This window comes from Castanea sativa, chromosome 4 (genome assembly GCF_040712315.1).
Source record: "Castanea sativa cultivar Marrone di Chiusa Pesio chromosome 4, ASM4071231v1".
Lineage (NCBI taxonomy): Eukaryota > Viridiplantae > Streptophyta > Magnoliopsida > Fagales > Fagaceae > Castanea > Castanea sativa.
In genome coordinates, this window is record NC_134016.1 from 21,608,952 (window position 1) to 21,635,377 (window position 26,426).

The window sequence follows — 26,426 nt, forward strand, 5'->3', positions numbered from 1 at the left end:
ATGGGTTCCCAATATCTTCTCATCACGTGTGTGTGTTTCTGGCTGCCCTTGGTCAGTTTCACCATCTCCGTGGCTTCACAGAAGAGTACTACAGGGCCTGGAAATGTCATTGAAGGCAACGTTTTTATAAATGGAACAACTTCGATTGGAAGGATAGATGATGATTTTGTCTGTGCCACTCTAGATTGGTGGCCTCCTGAGAAATGTGACTACGGAACATGTAGCTGGGGCAGAGATTCTCTGCTTAATCTAGTAAGTTGATCTTCTTTAAAATGGTTTTTTTTTTTTTTTTGCCTCACTATGCGTGGTGTGTTATCAATCAAATCAGAATCCATCTTTACCAATTTCTTTACTGCGTTTTTTTCTTTTTCAATGCGACTATACTATTGGCCAAATATATTTTGTTAGTAAGTTAATCTTGTAACATCATAGGAAGATCTTCTAAGGACTTTTAGGGACTGCCACCTTTGAGTAAATTTTCATTGGCACCTGCATATAATTCTTTGTATCATGACAAAATTAAAACACCAGAAGTTTGTAATGGCCAAAAGCAATAATACCACCTTGACAAATAATTTATATTAGCCTTTTCCCAAACACCTCCCCTAGGAGAACCAAAATCATGGTCAATGATGTAAAGAGCGTGATTGTGTTCCATAATTTTTATCGCATTTAGAGTGCCGCATTATTTAAACTTTTAAATTAGTATATGCAGATTCAAAAACTAAAAATCCATTTCACTTTGTTACTTATTTTACCTTATTCTAATTTATACTCTCTTTCTTTCTGTTTTGGTGTAGGACCTTAACAACATAAAATTCTTGAATGCCATCAAAGGTAAGTACTCACTTGGCACAATTTTAATCCACCAACACACATAATAATAATAATAATAAACTTGTTTAACAACTTTTTTCTTATAAAATCCAAGATGATTTTTTTTAAATGGACCCCAAGTTGACTTTAGAACTCAGAACTTTGATTGTATGTATTGCAGCTTTTTCTCCCCTCAAAATTAGATTAGGTGGGACCTTGCAAGATAAGGTAACATACGAGAGAACAGGCAATGGACAACCGTGTAGCCCATTTGTAAAAAATAATTCGGAGTTTTTAGGTTTCTCTCAAGGCTGCTTACCTATGTCACGCTGGGACGAACTCAGCGTTTTCTTCAAGAAAGCCGGGTAATAATTTTGTTATTAGAATCAACTAGTAGTAATAATATTCTCAAAAAAAAAAAAAAACTAGTAGTAATAATATGAACTTTATATATATATATATATATATCCTTTAGCTATACTGTTTTATAACATCATCACCTTCCCTTTTGAAATCCAGGGCTGTTGTTGTTTTTGGTCTCAATGAAATAAGCGGCAAGACTATAGATTCCCAAGGTTCTGCTGTAGGAGCTTGGAATTCCAGTAATGCTGAATCTCTTATACGATATACTGTAAACAATGGCTACAAAATCATTCGTGGTTGGGAGCTAGGTAAGAAATTTTATGCACATGATTGAATTTTGTAAGGTATATCTGGAATCAATTTTCGTAAGCTTTTAATAGTCTAGAGAAATGGTGAAAGTGTAACATACCAAGAGAATATAGTGAGTAATTTTTTTTTTAACATATTTCTCAATTAGATACATGCAATGATGCAAGTACTGACTAAACAGGACATAAATATAATATACATGGATTATCAATATATATATATATATATATATATATATATAACATACATGGGAAACTACTACATTCATAGAAAATACAAAAAGCATTCAGATAGATGCAAGTAATGACTAAAGATACGTGGGAAACTACTTTATGCATAGGAAATACAAAAGGCATTATCGTTTGACATCATTGTTTTTCCATTAGCCAAGGTTGTTAGAGCATCCACATCAGTTGGTGGATAATTATATATAATGCAAAAAAATTTTAATTTTACACATTTTGAGCAAAAAATTTCCTACATTAGTGGAGCTAAAACTGGGTAAAATCGTGTAAAACCATCCACGAGCTACAGTACCGTGTATATTTACACAGCTACTGTAGCTCGTTTATACAATATTTTATCATTTCTCCTTCGCTCCTTTTTTTCTCTCTCTGATCCGTGCTCAACAGACTCCATTCTCTCATCTTTTTCTCAACACAGAATATACACAGAGATATACTATGCTCAAAAAAAAAAACACAGACATACACAAACAAACACAGATCGGTGCTTGACTGGTCGGAGCTCGTGGGTCTTGCCGTGGATCGAAGCTCGTGGACGCGGATCGGAGCTCGGGAACACTGGATCGGAGCTCGCGGATCGCCGATCGAAGCTCGCGGATCGCAATCAGAGCTCGCAGATCGCCGATCGGACTCGCGGATCGCCGATCGGAGCTCGCAAATCGTGATCAGAGCTCGCAGATCGTGATCGGAGCTCGCAGATCGTGATCGGACTCACGGATGGTGATCTGAGCTCGTGATCGGAGAGGGAGTTGATCGAGAGGCAGAGGGAGTTAATCGAGAGGGAGAGGGAGAGTTGATCGAGAGGGAGAGGGAGAGTTGATTGAGTGGCAGAGGGAGAGGGAGAGTTTGAGAGAGAGAGAGAGAGAGAGAGAGAGAGAGAGAGAGAGAGCAAAAGTCAGAAATGAGTTGGGAGAGAGAGAGCGCGATAATTTAAGAGGTAGTTGGGAAAATAATAAAATATTAAAGAAAATTAATTATTTAATTAAAAAGGGTGGTAGGATAGATGAAATGATGTGGGTGTTTTGTAAAATTGGATGTGTAAAATAGAAAAAGTGGGTTTTTAGTGTAAAAGTGGATGTGTAAAATGAAGGAGCTGATATGGATACTCTTAAGACCAAGGATTCCATCTTAAAAACCTCAAATCAGTATTTTATTACCATAAATTTTGTTCCATAACTTTTGTCATGGCTATGACTTACGAGTGATTGTTTTTGTCACTTTTCAAATGAACTGACTATTGTTTTTTCACCGCATATAATTAACTACATCAAAATTATAACAAAAATTGTGTACACAAACTTTTTCATCTCAAAGTAATAAAAAAAAAAAAAGAACAGGACATTGATGATATAAGAATTAGATTTTTGTGCAAAGAATATTACAATTTTAATAAATAATAAGTGCCCATGTTAACGAGCCAATTCCTTTAAGACAATTGTTAATAAATCATTTTATGAAAGTTTTAACATAACTTTAATGAAAAATATAGAAAACAATCAAAAAAATTAATTGTTTTTCTCTTTTCCCATAAAAAGTTTATAAAAATATTTCTTAAACCAATATTTTCAAATGAAAAATTCTTAGGTGCTCCCGGAGCATGGAGAAATTGTGCCCCTCCTCTCACATTCATAGTGGACCCCACCATGAATGTGAGAGGAGGAAGCACTATTCTCCGTACTTGAAGAGTACCTAAAAATTACTCATTTGAAAACATCTATTAACTTTTCTCAATAATAAGTATAAAACTTTAATTTTGTTTTCCCTTCTCTTAGAGATAACAACACTCAATATTCTAGTAAAAGGGACAAGTCTCTTATATAAAATTTAGTCTAAGTTTATTGTTTCTAATTCTACTTTGAAGCTTCTCAAAAAAAAAAAATTCTACTTTGAAAAAATAATTTAAAGTCACTTACGTTGGGGGAAGTGGTACTTCCCCAAGCTTTAATGGCCTGTTTGGATGTTTAAAAAAGGAGGGGAGTAGAGTAGAAGGAAGGGGAGTAATTCAATTACCTTGTTTGAGAGTTTTTTAAGGAAGGAAGGGGAGGGGTTTGGAGGGGTTTGAAGGGGTTTCAACTACTTCCAACCCCCTCATTTTTAATTCCCCTAAATTGGAGAGATTTGGAGGGAGAGTAGAGCACATAAAATTATTGATAAAGTAAATTACCTAATTTACCCTTATTATATTTATAAAATTACAATGTTAAAAACAAGGGGAAGGGCTAATTACTCCCTTCCCCCTTACTAATTATAAAAACATCCAAACAAGGTGGAGGGTAATCATTCTCCTCTACTCTCCTCCCCACTACTCCCCTCCCCTCTACTCCCCTCCTTCTCTAAACTCCAAAACAGGCCATAAAGGTTTGTGGGATTTGAGGACCCAAGTTTGAGTGGTCCTAAGTGGGGAGGGGTGGGGGTAGTATATTAGGTTCATTATATTAGGATTTCTAACTAGGCATAAATAAATAAATAAAAAAAGGTCAGTCACATTGAGGGGTTAGTATATGTAAAATTATTTCATATTTTCCTATACGCGTTTGAGCTTTTAACTGATAATTGATCATCGATCAATGGTTGCATATATAATTGATAATTGTATGTAAAATTATTGTTCCTTTTCAGGAAATGAACTGAGTGGGAATGGAATTGGGGCAAGAGTTTCAGCAGACCAGTATGCATCCGACATCAATTCTCTCCAAAACGTAGTGCAAAATATTTATGCTGGTTTTAAAGTTAAACCACAAATCGTGGCACCAGGTGGATTCTTTGATGCAACTTGGTTTACAGAATTCATAAAGAAAGCACCTAAATCTCTTCAAGTGGTCTCCCACCACATTTATAACCTTGGTCCAGGTACATTAATTAATTTGTGCTGTTTTACTTAAGCATCTATATGTTTATTAATTTGCTGTCTAACTAATTTGTTTAAAAGTGAAGTGGGATTATAAAAAAAAAATGGCTTATTTAAAATTAATTTAATTAGCATTTGTTGAAGTCACTTTTTATCTCACATCTAAATAAAATACTCAACTTTTAGAGAAGCATTATTATTTATAATTATAATGATATTGTTTTATCAAAAAATAAATATAGGAGTTGATGATCACCTTATTGAGAAAATCCTAGATCCCTCTAGTCTGGACAGCACATCGCAGACCTTTAGTAGCCTTCAAAGCATTCTGAAGAATAGTGGGACACAAGCCGTTGCATGGGTTGGTGAAGCAGGCGGGGCTTATAATAGTGGCCATAATCTTGTCACTAATGCTTTTGTTTTTAGTTTCTGGTAATATCATTTGCTTCACTTTCTCTCCTATTATTTATTTTCCATTACAGTCTCAATTGGTTGCTGAATAATGATTTTTATTTTTCTATTAAATTAATAAACAATTAAGCAGGTATTTGGACCAACTCGGGATGGCATCATCTTTTGATACCAAAACATACTGTAGACAAACTTTGGTTGGTGGAAACTACGGCCTACTCAACACTTCCACCTTTGCTCCAAATCCTGATTACTACAGGTCATTTTTTAAATTTTAAGAAAAGCATTTAATTTAATTGGGCACATGCTAACTAGTGCCCTTGGAACATTAGTTAACAAATTTATTTTAGGAAAATTTTGACACCACTTTTTTTTTTATACAAAATTGAATTATACTCTAACCTAATCTAAATATATATGTATGTGAAGCTTCCTCCTGAAGACTTGAACCCTGGCCCTTGCCCCCCACACTCCACAAGCACTTACATTTGTAGAGTGACCATCGCACCAAGGATGTGCAGTGGTGACACCACTTTCATAAAAATGAAAAAAAAAATGTCAAAACATTAATTGTTTTTTTTTTCCTTTTCTTATAAAAACTTTCTTTAAATGAATTATTAACTAATACTCTAATGGCATTCGTTAGCATTTCCTAATTTAATTAATGGCAATCAAACAAAGGTTTATTATTTAAGTGACAAAGGAAATGAGTGGCTAAAATTTGGTCTCAACCCACCCCAGATGGCTTTATATGTAAATGAGACATGTGAGCCCCACTCCATGTGAGAAGCATGGCTTCAAACGAAGGGGTTTTGTGCCTATTTTGGCTAAGTGACAAAGAAGATATAAACTAAATAAGGGTCATTTGGATACCGCTTATTTTACTGAAAACTAAAAACAATACAAAATTAATTATAAAATTTACTATTCATGCGTTGCACTGTTCACATGCCTAAATGCACTGTTTATTATCCATGGCACTCAGCTAGTTGAAATTTAAAATTTAAAAAAAAAAAAAAAAAAAAAACGCACGCGCGCTGCATTTCAGCTATCCAAACCATACCTTAGTCTCAAAGTCAAGATGATATTAGGTGTAAGCAAAACTTAGATGCAGGATCTTAAATTAAATACAGTTTCGTAGGTATCTTTTTTATAATTCAACCACCTGTCTAATACCTAACAGAGCAAACATCGTTAAAAACCCTTAGTTCTTCTTCTATTTTTTCTTGGGAAGCATGAAAACAGTCTCTTTCTTTCTTCTTTTTCTCATGGAAGGAATCCTCCTTAACCCACACATGTTTGTGGTAATTCTTTAGAATCCACAACTCCAATATGAAATCATGTCTAAAGTTCTCATCTGTAAGATCAAAAGCCACCACAGAATCCCCATATCAGGTTAAACCTATGAAACACGGGTGCGTTTTCGGATTCGGGTGTGGGTGCGGGTGTGGGTGCGGGACTCGTCAATTTTTGAAAAAGTTGGGTGCGGGTGCGGCAGGGTGCGGCGATTAAAAAATTATTAAAAATATTTTTATTTGTATTTTCTATATATTTTTACTATTAAAATATTCTTAACAAACACATTACTATGCCTTGATTCACAAAACAAGAAAGAAGAAGGCAAGAAACACAAAACAAAACATAAAACAAAACACAAAACACAAAAGAAGCAACAAATATTCAGGAAAAAATTAAGGAATGACAGATTTAGGATGTTTGGGTGTCATTCAAAGCTGATTTCGGCTGTTCCAGCGTGATTCGAGGCATGTTTCGGCCATTTCAGTACGTATCGGCCGTTTCGGTCACCGGCCGATACGGCTTGATTCCAGCCGAATCTGCCCGATTCGGTGTGAATCGAAGCCGAGTCGGCGTGAATCCGTGAAAAAAAAAAAAAAAAAAAACTCAGACGCGGCACCGACGCGCAGGCAACCGCGTCGGACGCCGTGTCGGACTCCGGTGCGGCACCCTCCTAGCCGCGTCCATGCTTCATAGGGTTAAACAAAACACCTTTCCCACCATTACCAGTACGTAGAATCAAAAGGCATCACAGGGTAAAAGTCTGAGAGTGTGAGTCTTAGATCTGGAAAGAGAATTACAAAAAGAAAAAAAATCAGAAAAGAGAGGGATAGAGAGTGAAGCGCAGATCAGGAATTTAACAAATCATTTGACTGACAACGCAATACGCACAAGCCAAACCCTCTGTCCATCTGAAATCTTGATTTCTTCAAAAATTTAGAAGTTTGAGAGAGTGTGAGATGCAAGGGAGGTTTGTGGTTTTGGGTTTTCTTGCTGGTTTTCTATGGTTTTCAGTTTTAACCTTTAAGTAAAGCATCAAAGGAAAAAAAAAAACCAAAGGAAGAGACGAACGTTTTCTCTGTTAACTATTATTAGACAGGTGGCTAAATTATAAAATGGGTACCTAAGTAACTGTATAGCTGTATCTAAGTTTTGCCATTAGGTGTAATAGGGATAGGTGTAACACCTCTCACATGACTAATGTGATAGGTGTTATACACTTAATTACACCTAACCCCCTTACACATAAAATTCCTTACTCCCATATAAGAAGCATTACACCCATCTCCCTTACCCATAAAATTTTCTTCCCAAACCCATTAGTCTCAACTCTCAAGCTCTTTACTCACTCCTTTGGCAATGTGTGACTAAGTCCATGGGATCCTAAAGTTGTAGGAATATTTATTTTGCTATGTATAGGAGATTTATAGGTATTTGTCCTAAACCCACCTAAAACATCGTACTCCTAAACATACCTACTACGAGATAACATATCATCTTCTAAAACAAGCCCCAAAAAGAGGTAGATTCAGGACACTATAAATTTTTTCACATATATAAAATACCTAAAATTACACACTTTGAGTGCTATTGTCGTACTTTTTTTGAACTTCCATAAGATCAAAGTATAAATAATTTGCTACATAGGCTAATTTTAGGTAAAGACAAGTGCAAAAGGATGTATATGAAAAGTTACTAAAATTGTTGTTTTATTTTACAGTGCCCTTCTTTGGCACCGTTTGATGGGAAACAAGGTTCTGTCCACAAGATTCTCCGGGACAAATAAAATACGTGCTTATGCTCACTGCTCAAAGAAAACGGTAAGTATTTGCATCCAAAAAAGTATAATCTATTGTAAGAGCTAGGGGAAAAAAATTATAATACCCTTTTATCTCATAAAGTTTAGGACTATTTTGGTCGTGTATATTTATTTATGTTTTCATATTAATTTGCAATTTAAGTATTCATGAAATACTAGCTCTAAAGTACGGTAGAATGCAGAAATTTCGTTACTGTTGAAAGAAAATTAAACATATTATGGTGGTTAATTTACTAATGAGAATGGACTATAGGACTAATATGAAAACGTAATCAAACATAAAGGGTTAAAGTGAAAATTTTGAAATGCAAACTGTCAAAATAAAAATAACTCAATTTTTTTTTTTTTTAATACAAAATTGAAATTCTATTTTAGTCTAATGTAAGTATATTTGTGTGTGAATCTTCTAAGAGATCGACTTAAACTACGGTCATTACTCCTAAACCTTACAAGCACTTTAATAATAAGTAAATAATTTATAATTATGAACTAACAAAGAAAGTTGGCTAACGTGTTGAGTTTTCACTATTGCAGAAAGGAATCACATTGCTCTTGATCAACCTAGACGGTAACACTACAGTTCAAGTGCGTGTTTCGACTGAAAATAATTCTGGCGTAACCAAGAATTCGAGTATGCATGAAATTCAAATTCCAAGAACAAGATTTGCTACAATGCATCGAGTTAGAGGGTCTAAACGTGTTAACGATACAAGAAAAGAATATCACTTAACAGCAAAAGATGGGGATTTACACAGCCAAACAATGCTTTTAAATGGGAAAATTCTAAACATCGATTCATCTGGGCTTATTCCACCCCTAATACCAATAGATGTGAACCAATTAGATCCAATAATTGTCGCCCCTTTCTCTATTGTATTTGCTCAAATACCGTATATCAAATTCTCCGCATGTAATTAGCTGCTGTGACAATAATTGATTCATCCGATTTTCATGTGTATGAATAAAACTATTGGTTAAAAAAAAAAAAAAAAAAACTTATTCTTGGTTCTTATCAATATATGGTGATTTCATTTTGACCCTTCTAAATTCAATTGCGTTAGTCTATACATTTTAAAATATATATATATATATATATATATATTTTTTTTTTTTTTTTTTTTTTTTTTTTATGGGTTAATCCTACATTTTGATGAACAAGATTCACCCTATTTCACTTAAACTAGAGAGGGTCCATTCAAAGCTAAAATTTTATTTATGAAACTTAAAAGTGTATGGAGTGTCACTCGACTCACTTCATTTAAAAATTTTAAATAATATAATAATTTACATACCTTTAAAGTTGTAAAATATAATTAAAAATATCAAATAGATTCTTTTCCAATATAAAGGATTTTAATTCTTCAACGTTACCTTCTTGTCATCTTAATAACAAAAATGTTGTCGTGTCTACTGTCTAATGGATTTTTTAATAGTCATATTATTAAAATAAATAATAATAGCTGGCTTTCTCAAAAAATAATAATAATAGTAGCTGGCATAAGATGGTCATCCCTATGCCATGTCAGCAATCACACTGCAATTCTTTTTTTCTTTTTCTTTTTCTTTTTGGGACAAAGTTAAGCTACAAATTTAGTTGTAATCTAATGCTACAATTTCTACTAAAACTATTAACTGAATTACATATTTTAAAAATATAACCGTTAGATTACATACTCTTTATATTTTTAATACATATGTTAAATTCCATGCCAATACAATATACTAATTTACTATTCGATTTACAAACTTATTTTTTTTATGCATAATTTTAGACTACAAAACACTTGAAATTTAAATATTTGATTGATAACATAACTATTAGTTTTTTATTTTTTGGAAATTTTGCAAGCAGATACAATATAAAAATAAACTGTAATTCAATGGTGCATATGTCAAAATTCACAACTAATAAAAAGATATTAAGGGGAGTTATAGCCTTAAGCTACTATCGAGTTTATTGTCAAATTTTGTCCTTTCTTTTTTCCAAATTTTCAATTACCAAAACACAAAAATAAATGGTGAAGTTCTTTTTGTTAAACATTAGAGCTTTTGCTAGGTTTCATTTAGATCTTAAGGTTTCAAAATGTTCCATTTAAACTTCATAGTTCTTCAAAACGTTTCATTAAAACCTTGTCCCAAAATTTGTTAACCTGGTTAAAGCTCATGTGACCAAAAAAAAAAAAATGAAGCGATTCTAATCCAATAAAATAGTATAATTAATTTTAACCTCCAGTTGACCTTTACTTCTCCCATTTCCCAATTTTTTTTCTCATGCTCGCTCCCCTTTTGCTCTCATAATCTCACAGACTCACCACAGGAATCACTCGACATCGATCAATGTTGTTTCGTGCCCTCTTTTGATTATTCTAATGGTATTTTACTGTATACAAATAATGGAGTTAGCTATTTGGGACCTATTTACTATCTTTGTTTGGACAACATCAGATTGATAACAAGTCAATATGTTTGGGCCATTTGGCACAACCCTAAATGAGCTAGGCTCAAGGCTTAGGAGAGCATGAATCTCCTTCTATATTGATGGATTCTATTTGAGATTTGTAGTCCACTATTGGACTTAATTTTTCAGTCTCGGTGGGTGGGACACTCCAACTTTGGGTTATGCGCCCAATAGTAATCGCTCTTTATAATTCCTTAGTGTCAATGGGATTGGGAGGTGGAACTTTGTTGGATTCTTAGAAAGTGAAAAATTCTATTCATAACCCTTTGATGGCTAGACAACTTTGTTTAGGAAGTATTTGAGTGTTTTGTTAGCTTTTATGGAAGTTCTTAAAAACTTTGTTTTATTTACTTATTTGCTTCAAATGAGGAATAACGAAGGACTATGTATAAGTTGTTAGAACCTTGTTCACCTTGTATACATTTTTTTTATATAATATAAGATAGAAATTCTACTCTAATCTAATCTAAGTGTATATGTATGTAAAGTTTCCTTCTGGAGACTTAAACACCAACTCTTACTCCCTCATACTCACAAGTACTTATACTAATGAAATGATCATCACGCTAAAGGTGGGCGATGATAGGCCTTATATACATGACTTATGATCCATGGTTTTTGTCTAGTTGACCTAAATTTTTAATATTTGCTCTTTGATCCATTTTTCCAGGCTTTATTTATTTACTAGGTAGGGCCACACGTGCTGACTTTAGTAAGAAAAAAAGTAATTAAGTTTAAACTTAAATTATATTTTTAACATGAAGGCAAAATATAAATCAATTGATTTTTAAAGTGAATATGTATTTTACCATCAAAAAAGACATTAAATTGATCGCATCCGAAGGAAATATAAAGATTATAATAGCTAACATAATACATCACAGCATAATATATTAACAAAGTTCAAATAAATACATGTGCTTTGAAAAGCACCATAGTATAAGTATATAGGATGTACATACTTCAAATATATACATGTGTACTATATCATAAGTATATATGATGTACATATTTCAAATATATACATGTGCTTTGAAAAGCACCATATGATAAGTATATATGATGTGCAAAAAGAACCCCAAAATGTTGAATTCTAATAATAGGCACATAACGGAGTAATGTATCTAATAGGCACAAAAATGAGGTAATGTTTTGGTCACTTCATTTAGTTATATCAAAAGACAAAGTAATATATTATATAAAAATAATGTATCTATTTGTCTTTTGTATGTGCCTATTTTTTTAACACAGTTCCAAAAGGACATGTCTTGCATTATATAGTTCTTTTTAAACTTCATTTTCATGGATTTTCTTGAGGCGGATCATAAATGGCAATGATGTTGAACTTATAGCGCGGTTTTGCAGGGATGTCCAGCTTTACTGCTCTTACTTGGATGAGAAAGTTCTTATCAAAGGAGAGCTCGATAAAGCTTTCAATATTTTTGATTCCATCCTACAACCAAATAAGTACACTTAATTAAACTAAAATAAGGATCTAATCAAACTTACATTGACAAGGTGAGGGAAGTGAAGCATCATAATATCACTTTGTAATATCAGTGTTAATAATAACTAAGAATTCAAAAGATTGCCATCCACCAAATACCAATGGAAAAGCTTCAAGATACATTTAGAGAACCACAAAAATCTCCAGGGAGACAAAAATCACAACTCTCCAAGAAACTCCTCTAATCAATAAATCTCCCCAAAAAAAACTCCTTATTTTGACACAAACCCAAAAGGCCAAATCACATATGATTCCCTTAGTCCATAAAACTTTTTATTCTCATAAAGAGCCAAAAGGTCAGATCATACATAAAAAATACGAAGTTTCTCATATTTTGTTATAAAAAGTAAAAAATTTAGCTTTTAAATTTTCTGTCATGCTTGTATGTGAAAGTGAATAAACTATTTATTTAAAGATTAGTTATGATTGTTTAATACCTCTGTAGTCTCCATCATTAGCTTAATTGCTAAGCATGATAAAAAAATTTCAGCCACATCTCCAAATAGAGTTGCCATTAAATGTCCAGTTGTATTGTCCAACTTAACTTCAACTCGACATCTGGAAGTTGGATTACGAAATTAATAATCAATTGGATACAAAGATAAATTTAAGATGAACTGATTTTTTTATCCATATCATTAGTATTACAAGGGGCTTTTAGTAATGTACATACCGTGGATTTGCAACAGCCTTTTCCTTGCAATATAAAAGCATGAAAATTCTTCATTATTGTCTACACCAGTGGCTTTGTGACACTTACTACAAGCCATGTACCAAAAATGTTGGTCCAACTTTGTAATGCATATTGTTGCATTTATCCAGAAATTGGATCGCTGCATCAATTGATTGTTACACGTTTCCATTGTTTAGTTGATAGTTTTTTTTTTTTTTTTAATCTAGATGAAAGAAACTACAATAAGAGGTAGAAAAAGATATCACCGTTTGAACCAAAGTTGCTATTAAAGCAATCTCGGTAATATTTTCTATTATTGGTGCCAGGGAGCTTGATGAAGCTGTGAGATAGTGCTTGCAGTGATTATCTCATTTAGCTGCTATTTCTTTTCAGTAGCCCTATCAAAAATAAAAATACATATATTGCAAGGATTATAACAGTGGATGAATAGTATTGTTCCAATAACTAAAGTGTTTTAAATTGTGATATTAATTTCCATTGTATTCTATATAGAAGAAAAAGTTGTAATCATATATTCATAAGTAATAAAGAATAGTAAAAGGTAAAGGTGTTGAGAAAATTTCAAATATCTTCATGCTCAAGGACCATATACATGTGATTTCTTTGCAAAGAGTCATCAAAGAATTGACTATATTTGTGAGTTCAATTTATATTATCCAACGTTTAACCAACAATGAAGGGAAGAAAAAAAAAGAACAGAGAAAGTATATACATGTATTAAGTGCATTAGTCATACTTCATTGGTTTCTAACATTAATATTTTTTTGAGAAACACACACACACACACACACATATATACAGGGAAAGAGGGATGAGATAAGGGAATACACTCACATGCCACTAAGATTAATATTTTTATATAGAAGGTTTTCATTATTATCGATAAGCCTCATGGCCTTTAACTGTCATGTGAAGTCAGAGCAACATTATATAATTAGGAATGGCTGAAGATAGCCTTGTAAATGCAAATAAATAAATAAAGTAAAGCCAATATATAGCATAATCGGATGATGATTTTCAAATAGTCAGGGATTTTTAAAAATGTGATATACAGAATGTGTTTAGTTGTGTATAGAGGTAAAAAAAAAATAAAAAATAAAAGGGAAAAAAAGGAATCTATTTATTTTAGTAGATTGTTGATGCACATGAGTCCTAAAGTCTGCTAAGGCTAATGCATTTATAAATTGAATTGAAGTCATTGTGCTGAATGCTTTAAAAAGTGGATATTAATCATTTATATGAAGTAGTAAAGAATATAAAAGAGATGCATAATGTACCAAGTTTGTAATGCAGTTGCTTCAGGAATGCGTGGATCAATGATGAAGGAACTTGATGATCTTGTTGAGAGAGATAAACCTGTGACAGATAAAAATGTTAGGGTAATGAGCAATTACTAAGCCAATATTTTCTTCTTTTTTGAAAAGACTTTACCATCGTGGGAAACAACTTTTAATCTGATTGCCATAATAACAGGTCTAGTAGTGATCATCTGTGCAATGGCAGCTGATTCGTTGGTAACAAATTGATCCCACATTGTCAAAATTATTGATTTCAACCTGTAATGTATAAACCAACTGATAGCGGTCAAAATTTTCTTTTTCCTTATAAAATAATCAAAATTTTAAATGGAATGAAATTATACACATGACATACCATGATTAGTGGAGTATAAAATGCAAATAAAAAGACAAAATATTTGAATTGATATAATACGAACATCATAATGTATTTCAAAATTTTTTTTTTTTTAATAGATAGATAGTGAGAGAGGACAAGGTAAGTTTTGAACCATAGACAAGGTCAATACAAAACATATTATTACCATTGAGCTATCACTTAAATCCCTATAAATGATAAGTACATATGCTGTCAAAAAAGCTTCCATCTTTGAATCGTGAATCGCTACTCTGTGGCTCTATCTAAAACTTTTTCTTTCCTTATCTTTCCTTTGTGTGTGTGTTTGTATGCAGATAATTTGGTGGAAGTAGTGCTACATTAGCAAACCATGTTGCATGCAACTGAAATGAAACTTCTGTTATTTTCTTTATTCACGTCATGATAAACCTTTCTAGGAAAAGTCTTGAAACTCAGCATAGCATCATGTGCAAGAGAAAACATCTTCATCTCCGAATTGTTGCTATAGAATATCTTCTTTGTGACAATCCTCTCTAACAAGAAAACCAAAAAATAAAATTCTAAGTTTTAACTACTATGCCATGTCTATTAGTTTATCGTCCATCCCCTATCTTGTTGGGTTCTTCAATGGAAGATTAATTCTCCTAGTATGATAAATTACACACCAAGTAGATTTTGTGAGAACAATTGCACAAAAAAAAGGCATAAGGGTATGCTCATACCATATAACAACAAAGAAAAAATTAGTCATTCTTATTTTAGTTAAGAAAGATTCTAGCTTTTGTCATTAATTGGAAAAAATTGGAAGCCTAGGGACATCAAAGAGATTCTTGGGTAAAAATTATAACCTTTGGTGATTACTACCAGTTGTTTGTACACAACTTGTCAAGAGCATCAATCAATATGGTGTTCTCTAATGGTCCAACACACACATGAAGGTGTGCTATAATAACCCTAATTACTAATCCAATCTAGTCGAAAGTACTTAATAAATTATTGCCTTCGATATGAATCTCCAATTCAATATATCTCTAATCGTAACATCAAAACTAAATTATACCACACTAACGATGCAACTCTGTCTCATTGTGTAATTTATAGGCAAATGATTTGTGAGCTACAAAGTTTAGGCATAATTCCAAGATCACCAAAATCAATGCTAGTGCATCAAACATAAAGAATAAATACAAACTACAAAGTGCCTGAAATCAAGTATTTAGATAATGGCAAGATATCCATCATTAGATTATGAAGATAAAAATAAAAAAGATTTTTCTTATCAAGACAAAATAAACAAAATAAACACCAAGAGCCAGAAACATCCCCTTTTATCCTCTGCTGTGTTGAGAGAGAAAATTCCTTAATTCCCCCATTTATCAATCTTGAAAAAACCCACAAACAATCCTCCATTTATCAATCTGAGTCTTAATTAATTCCTATATTTCTATATAAATGCAATTGTTGAAAAACCAAAACAACATAAATCTACATACGAACAATGTCCACCAAAAAGGAGAATAAATTCCAACAATGCCATGGTTTTCTTTCCAATGAAATAAGATTATGCATGTAGTTCATAATTTTCAAATAAGAAAGTACTTTGGCTTTCAGTTACTTATCAAAAAGAAAAGTGCGCACAATTCAATTGCCCTTTCCGACTCACACCTAAACCACCATATGTCATTAATGAACTCTCTAATTCAACATCTTACATAACCCATGGAGTATAAAAGGCACACACTTTTGAAAATTTTGTGATTATAAGTTTTTGTTTTCTTTTGTTTCATATTAATAAGTACTTTGATTTAAAAGTTATAGCATAAAAATAATGGTATTCCACACTCCAAATATAGAGGCCAATGAATACCCAGTAAACACATTTTGAAAATACTAATTCCCAAGAAAACTGTGATAGCAAAACATTTCCACAAAAGCTTGGTGGACACATACAAAAGAAGTATGTTTCAACCTTAACCAGAGGTGTGTGTCTATATATATATATATATATATTTATTTATTTATTTATTTATTTATTTATTTTTGATAAATTCCTCAACCAGAGGTATATTAAAACCCTCAAAATAAATTTAAAGTTCTTAAATGCATTTTATTTTGTTATTATGTGAAATGACAGTTCAAAAGTGCTGGTTTATACATATCTTTTTATTAATAACAGTAGTAGTTGATTTAGATTGGCTAGGTATAAAGAATTAAATCAAAAAGAAATCCATTGTGAGAAAAGATAGAAAAAAATTATTAAATCTTACAATTGGTCTATTAGAATGACTTCGTAGATCATTGATGAGCCATTTCTAGTTTGTAGTTGTCAAGCTGGGCACACATCAATTGCAACAACAATAACATCTAGAATAAATAAATGTCATATTATTGTTGTTAATATTAGACTAAAGAAGAGGTATGAGAATTAATCTTGCAATTAATTTTTATGATAAATAAATTAAATTAATATTCCAATTCTTACCAACAAGTGCAGAGTAATCCATATGTTTATGGAACTCGGTAAAAGGAACAAAGCTAAGGTGCTGGGAGTGATAAATCATCATTTGATATTTCTTCAATCAACGTAGTTGGATTGATTATCCATTGATAAATATTATCAATAATTCGATGCTCTGGTTTGATTGCTTTGACGATTGCATTATGGATGTAGTATGTCCTTGTTATGTGTAACAGATGGTCAAACATGTCAATCTCGCGTTGATTAAAGATAACAGCCTGTACTTTATTTCCCTATATAAGTAGAATTATTAGATGTGGGAGGGTGAAAATCAGCATCTATATTACAAGCACTATTACATAAAATTTAAAAAATAGATTGTTAACTTACTGCTATCAGCCAATATGAGCCTCATATATTTGGTTGGGCTTTGCTGTGATGTTCGTGTCATTGTCTTTGTAGCAACAACAACCTTCACCTTCCAATTTCTAGTTTTTGGATTAATGTCTTTAATAGAATTATATAGTTTGCGCACCCTATAGAATTAACAATAAAAATAAGAAAAACAATCATTAGCTATAGTTAATAGTACAATATTTAATAAGAATGATTTGAATGTTAATCAAAACGATAAGTACCAAGCAAAAGCATATAAGGACATGCAATTGTAATAAAAGCAAATTAAGGAAAAACAGAGAGAGAGAGAGAGAGAGGCTAAGCAAATTACTTGGTTTATTTGAAATAGCTTTCAAATATGAAAATCAATTTACCAGCATTAATAGTTCTCTATAGACAATGTTCTTAGTGCAACTGTCATTAGAATCATCTATAAAAATTGGTCAAATAAGAACTCTAACAAAATTTGCAATTTTTGCTCTAGATAATGCTACATAGAGTTGTCCATGAGAAAAAACTGGTTGAGGTAAATATATTCCCACATAATCTAGCATTTGTCCCTGGGCTTTAATTATTGTCATAGCAAAACTTAGTCTAATGGGAAACTGGGTTCTTTTGAATGGAAATGGTTGCTTTTCATTTTGAAGAGGCAAAAATGGAATCCTTGGCAGAAAAACTGTTTTACCTCGATAATGACCTACAACAATTTTTGCATCAATTACATTTGGTTTAAATTGACGACAAATCAATCACTGTTTCTAAGCAATATGACAAGACAATTTGGTTTAAGCATTAATTCATGTGGAGGGAGTCCATTTGGTGTTAAACCATTTAAGAAGTCTTCTTGAAGACCTTGTTCAGTTCTATCTATGGTCTCATCAAAGCTATAATATCAGGTAACCTCACCCGGAAACTTTTTTATAAGCAAGTTATTTATCTCATCAACACAATCATATTTAGGTGTTAAAATAGCTCTATTAATCATAAGGTGTAAATTTCTTGGATAATCATTTATATTTAAAAATATAGCATCTATCAAAGCAGTTAAAGAGGTCATGTCATCTATGTATGGTATAATCATGGTAGTTGGGAGATTTATTGTATCATCAGTAACAATTTGTTCTGTTCCATTTCCTACTCGTAACAAGTAATCTGAAAAGGCAAAATCTAATTATGCTCTCATGTTTTCATTTAATTTGATCTTTTCTAATGTAGGCCATAAAATGACTTGACTAAGCTAGCATCAATTATTTCTTGTCTTGATGTTTTGGAACAACAGGTAAGACCTGATGGAAGTCACCTCCAAATACAAATACTTATCCCCCAAATGGTAACTCAGATTCATTTATATCTTGTAGCATCTTATCTAAAGCTTCTATTGTTTGCCTTCTTGACATTGGTGCTTCATCCCATATAATTAACTTTGAAGCTTGTAGAAGTTTGGCTAGTCCACTTTGCTTGCTACCACAAGAAGTTATACTATTCTCAACATCGAGCGGGAGCGGGGATCTTAATTCATGAATGTGTTGTGCGACCCCCAAGTAGCACAGAAGCAGCCACTCCTGATGATGCAGTTGCAAGAGCCATAAGGTGTTTTGATCTGATTGTGGCCAGAAGAGCTCTATAAAGAAAAGTCTTTCCTGTTCCACCAGGTCCATCAATGAAAAATGCCCCAGCTGTAATTGAGAAAACCTTCTCTAATATTCTTTCATATGCATATTTCTGTTTTGCATTTAGCGATTCAGCTACAAGTAGATCTTCTTCTAAAATTGATATCTTTAGTTCACCATGAATCTCCCTTGATCCCATTTGATCTTCATCAAAAGTAACCTTAAAATCAACCAAGTAATAACTATTTATATCTTTTCCCATTAATTCAAGTGTGGAAACAATACTTTGCAAGACTCTTGTTCTAACATTGAGTACAACACCATTGAGTTGTCTAAAGTCCTCAAACATCACTTTTTCAAACTTGTTCCATAATAATTTGGGGTTGCTAGGATTACAATAGACTAATATTATAGCAAACAAATGCCTCAAACTATATGGCATTTGATGCATAGATGCTTCTTCCAAGCACTTGTCTAAACTATTGTCACGAAATGTTGAAGCTACAACACCACCAATCCTCTCACATGATTTAACAACAATCGCAAATAATATCTTTCACCCTCAACAGAATTTGCTGCAACAATTCTAGCAATCACATTTTTCTTTTTTCTTGGAGTCCATATTTTATCTCGTTGATTCCATACAAAATGCTCAGGAAATTCTTTATACAATAGCTTACGTGTCATCCATCTTATTTCTACAAAAAAATCCAGTCAGCATTGATCTTAAAGAGGAATCATCTCTCAGAACACGACTAAGATCATCATATTTTCTAAAAGTAACAGAGTGTTGTCTTTAAGATGTAATTGTAAACTATAGACTGATGGATACATCTCATTTAATGTGAAACCATAAATTCTCCACATTGCTTCAGGAGGAGTTATCCAACATGCTGATTGAAATCTTTCAATTTCATCTATATCTTTTGAATTATCTTCTGGAGTAACATGGAAAGCAACACAATCATGCCCCTTATATACATACATACATACATACATATATATGAAGGGGATAAAAATAGGAGACGGGTATTCTCATAAAACTTGAAGGGACGGAAAGAATGAAGACGGATCGACACCGTAGGTGACATGACTATAACGGTTAGATTTTGTTGAGTATCCGTCATATATGAATTAATTGCAGATTCCGGGTTGCATGTTATTTGATATGTCTCGAATGGGCTTTTGCTTTATCCCCACGCAAACGTGCATACTTAGACTTCTTACGACACACGTTTGGGAAGACTCCTATATGGAAAGAAACTTGAGAAGGAAGTTGTATCCTAAAAGAAAGGCAGTTCCACTTAATATAAATACCCCAGAAACCCTAAATATGAAGGTACGCACAGTATTCTTAACTCTGGCACTCTAGGGTTAAAGGAACAAGATTCTAACTTGACCTTCGGAGGGTTTTCGGCCGGCACCACACCGGTGCTCTCTCTAGGTCTATTATTTTCTTTTTGTAGGTGTTGCTTCGGCTCGAGGGGTGCTTGCAACTCACTGGTGATTTTTTCGGCATCATCAATATATATATATATATATATATATATATATATATATATTTGTATAGATGTTTAACCGCTTTGATTGTTGAACATATTTCTACATTTATATGGCAATCAAATTTTGCAAGTAGGTAAGCATTATATGGTACAACCCAACGGTACACTTGTCCTTGAACCCTGTATGTGTATATGCCCTAGTTTATTTTACAGAAATTTTGGTCATATTTGACACCAAAGGATGTGCATGCAAATGTGTTATTATAAGTGCAAATATATTTGAGGAACTCTTATTGATTTTTCTGAATTAGAAGTGAACAGCCCATAGAGATCATCGGGAACACCATTGGAGACCAAGAAAATCTCTCCATCAAAATAGCAAAATCCTTTAGGCTCATGATAGAACCTTTTTGCTTGACAATATATACATGCCGATACGGATAACAAAGTATCTACTTGGAAGGGTATACTCTGTAAGACAAATCTAAGATTTTTGCAACTTCAAATTTTTCTGATTGCAAAACAAAGTAGATAGACACCAAAAGTAACAAGAACCTATTAACTCAAGTTTAGCTGTAAACTAAAAGGAATCTAAAATCTTTAGAAGGACAAGTATCTAAAATGTATAGCCTAGTAGGGGTAGTATTTTTTATCTATGAGGTACCGTACCAATACAACCTTGCACAAATTTTGTTGGAATCGAACTGCTTACTCCACTCGTACATGATCCTATTTTGAATGACATTTCATTATTCAAAACTTTAATGCAAATCTCATAGAAATATGGAAGACTTAAACTATTTGACTAACACTTACCAACTTCAAAGATGTTGTACTCACTAATTTGCTTCTTTCCTCCATCAGATAAATTTAGCATCATCATGTGGCAATGTCGGTTTTCTAACAGTTCAAATCATGGGAATAATTGGTATTTCAACATATTAAGATGCCATATCTGTGCTAGAATAATATTTTTAGTAGTCAATTCTTACCTATATTCATTTGAGAATCTTCATTGACCAGTATACCATGACTGATAAGACAAACTTTCTACAACTATGACTTTCAGCAGCACATATCTTAGATTTTTTCTTAAGCATTTGTTCATTTCTATCATCAATTGTTGCAACACATTGCTTTCTTTTCCTCCCACATCCCCATTTACAAATATCTTCTTCTACTAAAATGTGCATTCTGGGACTATCAACCTCTTTAGAAGTTCCCATACTTGCAATCGAATTGATTTGAGCATTCTTAATAGCTTCTTTCACAAGAGCTGTTCTTTGTGCATATGCTTCCCTCCTTATGTTGCAAATATCTCTTTTTCTCTCCTTAGATAATGCACTATACCAATACCAATGCTCTGCTCTCTTTTGTTCTCTTAGTACCTTTTCTAATACCTTTATTTATAAAAGGCGACAAAAAATTAGCACCATATTTAAAATTCAATCTAAAAGACTACTGTTTTCATATACTTAAACTTAACTTTTTCTTTTGAGGTAGTAACTAAGGGATCTGCTAGATTTGCAATGATTGTATAATTATTATTATAGTTTATCACTTCATTAGATGTTGATTTGCTTTTCCTTTTTGGCTAGAACGATAGGAATTCCTCTTAATTGAGGTATCATCTAAATCTTCACTCTCCATGTAATTCTAGGCTACCATGTTTTGATTCAAAAAAAAAACGTGGGAATTAAAAGGGCTATAGATAATAGCAAAGTTGGGAACAAACAAGAACAACGAAATCAATGAGAAAGATAAAACAAATATCCACAAATTTAGAATAAGAAAACAAAAAAGCAATATACAAAAAGGAAAAAATAACATATAATAGTAAACGATAAACAATAGAATCATTATATATTCCAAAGAGAAAGTTCACAGATTGAAAACAATTTCATGTAATTTGAAGCCTTAATTGTTGCTTTGGAGATCAAGTACTATCACAATCTACAGAGTAAAGTATTTGCAACACAAGAGGCAACATTTATGAAGATAACACCATGAACTTCCAAATAAAAAATAAAATAAAATAAAAAGAATGCACACACACATAAACAAAGGATAAACAAAACATAACAACCAGAAAAATGCATCATCTAAAAACTGATTATATCTCTTCACAAAAGACTTGCATCATTTTTTAGATTAATCCCAGCAACAAGCATTCCTCTACATGTATAAGTCCACCATATGCCATATTCAACCATCTCTTTAGGTAATATAGACTATCTTTCAAACACAACTTTGTTTCCAAAAAACCAAATAATCAAAATAAGGCAAGGAATAAGACACCTTTCATCAAAACTACAGGCAAGAAATTATCAAAATCATGTTCAAAATAATTGGTAATCACTAAAAAGTTATTGAGGTTGCAACAAATCAAACCTTGACGCTACAAGCAAACCACATTGCTCTGGCAATTGAAAATTGAACAAGCAAAAATAAATGATTCAAAGTTTCTTGATTCTCTATCTCTATAAAACACAAGTTGAAGATATACTTTGTCTTTTGTATAGTGAGTAGAGCATTTTGAACCAGTTTCAACAAGACCACTAATGGTGAAATTGAGAAGGTAGTCAAATTTCATGAATTAGATTGCAAACGGCATAATCAAAACTTATTTTCTATACTGATAAATACATTAACATTGGCCATTTGAGCTTAAGCCAAAAAATTAAATAATTTTGTTAACTCCATACAATTACTGCTAACGTTCCCATTAAATTTCTCAGTTATAGCCAATTATGTACCTTGTTTACAAGGCATAGCAGGTGAAAGTATGACAATATTATCACAAATTGTATTGAAAATTCGACAGGTAGCTAATCTATATTATACACATCAAGAATTAAACTTTCTACAAATCCACAAAGGAAAAAAATAAATAAATAATCATACAAAGATCTAGAATGAACCAATAGGCGATACAAAGCATAAAAATTATACACTTGGCAAAATTGTATTTCTTAAAAAAAATCTTGAAAATCCAAATCAGAATTGAACATAACTTCATTACCTCTGAAAACTCCAAAAAATTCACAATAACAATAGAAAAACAAAATTCTACCATATTTACAAACTAAAACAATCAAACCTCTAAAATTAGCCATACAAAGCGCAAATGAAAAAGAGTTCTTTTGTAGGTTATGCTTAAATGTTTCTATTGTGTCATAGGTTGTTTTCTTGATATATTAAATCATCATTCTCCATATACACTGCCTATTTCACAAAGAATGCTACTAGTTTGGCACTTAAAAAAAATTATGAATCAAATTACTTGCAATTAAGACAAACCAAGAAATACACATACAACCAAAGTTTGGCCAAATTAAGGTCATAACAAAGACTAATCTCACACACTATACTATTAACACCAAGATTATAATAACAGTTGTAGAAAGCTGTTTATAAAACTTACACACAATAGAAAACTATCACACACAAATCACATGTATAGACAATTTTCATAGACTTAATGGAATTTGTATGGATTACTCATTAACAATTGTCAAAAATTAATAATCTCTAAGAACTATTCAGCAAAATAATAACATGATGAGTTTAAATGACTTTTATAATTGAGTAAAACATGCATATTTCTCTTACATTTTTCACAAATGAGCAAGATTTCCTAATACAGCAAGCTGAGCTCCAATTAGACTGAGATCCTTTAACTAGCTATCATACCAGATAGTATATATATATATATATATGAAACAATAGTACAAAATATTTGTTTTTAAAAAAAATCACCAAATTGAAAACAATTAAACTGAAGAGAGATATAAAATACCTAAGGTCACTAATTTTTTAATATTGTTAAAAAATGAATTAATATGTTGTAGGCTCCAAATTAATAGAAGAAGGGGAAAACAAAGTATGATGAATATATACCATTGGTTTTACTCATCCCAATTTGGTCGCTCTACATCCCAAATTCCAAAGCAAACACCATCAGAAAACAAAGCTGACCTTAATAACATGCATGTATAAAAATAAAATACTCAACAACCACTCCATATTTCTTCATCAAATGTTTAACGGAACTAAAATAGACTGATAATCAATCTTAAAAAATCAATCAACCCATAGACTCCATATTTCTTCATCAAATATTTAATAAAAAATGAAGCAACGGAACTAAAAGAGAATGATAAATCAGTCTTTAAGAAATCAATGAACCCATAGAGAAGAGAAAGGAACTAAAAAAGAATGATAAGTCAATCTTAAAAAAATCAATCAAGCCATAGAGAAGAGAACTTTAGAGAGGGATACCTATAATGTGATTAGTTGAGAATGCCAAACCACAGAACAGCAAAAAGTTTTATCTGATCCTCTACTTCTCTCTCTCAACTTCCAAGAAACCCATACCCACCCACAATCTCTACCAATAATCTCAACTTCCAAGAAAGGCAAAATTTGCCGAACAGAATAATTCTGAAAAAAATTTAGGCGGATGACATGCGTTCAAACTTTATTAATTAATTGGACTCTTTTTTGGAAATCGAGTATAGTAAAATCGACTTCCAGTCAAAATCGCCAAAATCGAATTTAATATACTTGACTTCCTATCGAAAATTAGCTCTCAAATGAATAAAAAAGGAAGTGGAGTATAGTAAACTCGATTTTGGCTGGAATTTTGGCTGAAAATCGATTTTGCTGTACTCGATTTCCAAAAAACAGTCTAACTAACGCATGCTATCTGCCTAAAATTTTCTCAATATTATACTGTTTGCCAAATTTTGCCTCCAAGAAAAGCACATAACCCACTGCCATCCTTTAAAACATACAATCCTCTACCCCAGGGGCGGAGCTAGGGGGGTCGAGAGGGGGCAACTGCCCCCCCCTGACTCTTCTAAAACTTTTTTAGCTATAAGCATATGAGAAAAGTTTGCCCCTCTGATTCATTAAGATGGAAAAAAAATAAAATCACTCAGTAAAACCAAAAACTGATAGTCTTACCCAAAAAAGCAAAAGAACATGATACCGTAACAAAGTGAACAAGAAGTTTCCTAACATGTCAAAGTTTTTTTTTTTTTTTTTGATCTGGATACACCAAAGTCAACAAGTCAAAAGAACTTTTAGCTTTGGCTGATCCTATATTTTCACTGTCTCACTAATATACTTTCACAAACTCATAATACTTTGGCCTTTTATTTTTTATTTAATTTATTTACATGATAAGAAACACAATAATTTTCACAATATATTAAATTGTGTACGCAAACTAGTTTATCATCCCTCACACATCTCTCTTCAGGATCATTTTTTTATGAAAAGAAGGAATGCATTTAAGAATACCAAACCGGTTTAGTGACATTGGAAAGAGAAAGGGGATCTCTTTTTTAAAAAAGAAAAAATCATGAAAATTACATTAGTTTACAATTGTCTATTTATTTTGTTATAAATATTTATTAATAATTTCAATTTAATTTTTCCCCCCTTAACTAAAATTCTGGCTCCGCCATTCCTCTACCCCTACAAACCTACAGCCCTCTGTCTTTGAGCCTTATCTCTCCAAATAAGTACGGATTGCACCGGCAACATACACGTACTCAAGTAAACTTATCTCTCTGTCAGAGTCTGCCAGAAGAAGAACATATTTCTTCCACTTTTGACCGCCGAACTTGCTTTTCTTTCCCACGCAAAAGCGTTTGGTGAACTATAAGAGATAAGAGATGTGGCTGTGGGTTATGTGCTTTTCTTGTAAATTTAATTTAAACCCATATAAGCCCAAAAAAAACAATGATGAGATACAGACAAATCAAATGATGAGATGAAAGCTTTTCTTTTAAGCCCATATAAAACAATGATGAGATACAGATATAAAACAAATGATGAGATGAAACGGTGAATTTTGGGCACAGATGGACTAAACCAAAAATTCACAGTAGGTAGAGGCATTCACTCTTTTTATATAGTTAGTAGATTAGTAGATATATAAAGTATGCTGGCAAGCTTCCACGTGTCTTTTTTCAATCATGCATTAATGGCCTGTTTGGATGTTTAAAAAATGAAGGAGGGAGAGGGGTTTGAAGGGGCTTCAACTACCT

At 32.3% G+C, this 26,426-nt stretch overlaps 2 protein-coding genes across 6 annotated transcripts; one reads left to right on the forward strand and one right to left on the reverse strand.

Moving 5' to 3' along the window:
- On the forward strand, window positions 1-9,125 carry LOC142632095 (heparanase-like protein 3). The gene is made up of 9 exons (XM_075806515.1): window positions 1-252; window positions 801-837; window positions 998-1,181; window positions 1,336-1,487; window positions 4,353-4,583; window positions 4,824-5,013; window positions 5,126-5,251; window positions 8,009-8,108; window positions 8,642-9,125. Exons 1-9 carry the CDS (start codon window positions 1-3, stop codon window positions 9,023-9,025), a joined length of 1,656 nt encoding a protein of 551 aa, XP_075662630.1. The 3' UTR covers window positions 9,026-9,125.
- A 2,361-nt stretch (window positions 9,126-11,486) lies between these two features.
- LOC142630926 (replication protein A 70 kDa DNA-binding subunit B-like) lies at window positions 11,487-24,788 on the reverse strand. 5 transcript variants are annotated; one of them, XM_075804989.1, is made up of 9 exons: window positions 24,649-24,788; window positions 17,250-17,395; window positions 16,884-17,152; window positions 14,198-14,322; window positions 14,044-14,122; window positions 13,012-13,143; window positions 12,746-12,905; window positions 12,510-12,630; window positions 11,487-12,018 (listed from the first exon to the last, which is right to left on the reverse strand). In XM_075804989.1, exons 7-9 carry the CDS (start codon window positions 12,784-12,786, stop codon window positions 11,866-11,868), a joined length of 315 nt encoding a protein of 104 aa, XP_075661104.1. In that variant the 5' UTR covers window positions 12,787-12,905; window positions 13,012-13,143; window positions 14,044-14,122; window positions 14,198-14,322; window positions 16,884-17,152; window positions 17,250-17,395; window positions 24,649-24,788; the 3' UTR covers window positions 11,487-11,865. The 5 variants fall into 5 exon arrangements, with proteins under 5 accessions (XP_075661104.1, XP_075661106.1, XP_075661105.1 ...); XM_075804991.1 differs by lacking the exon at window positions 16,884-17,152; XM_075804990.1 differs by having other exon boundaries at window positions 12,746-13,143.
- Window positions 24,789-26,426: the final 1,638 nt, after the last annotated feature.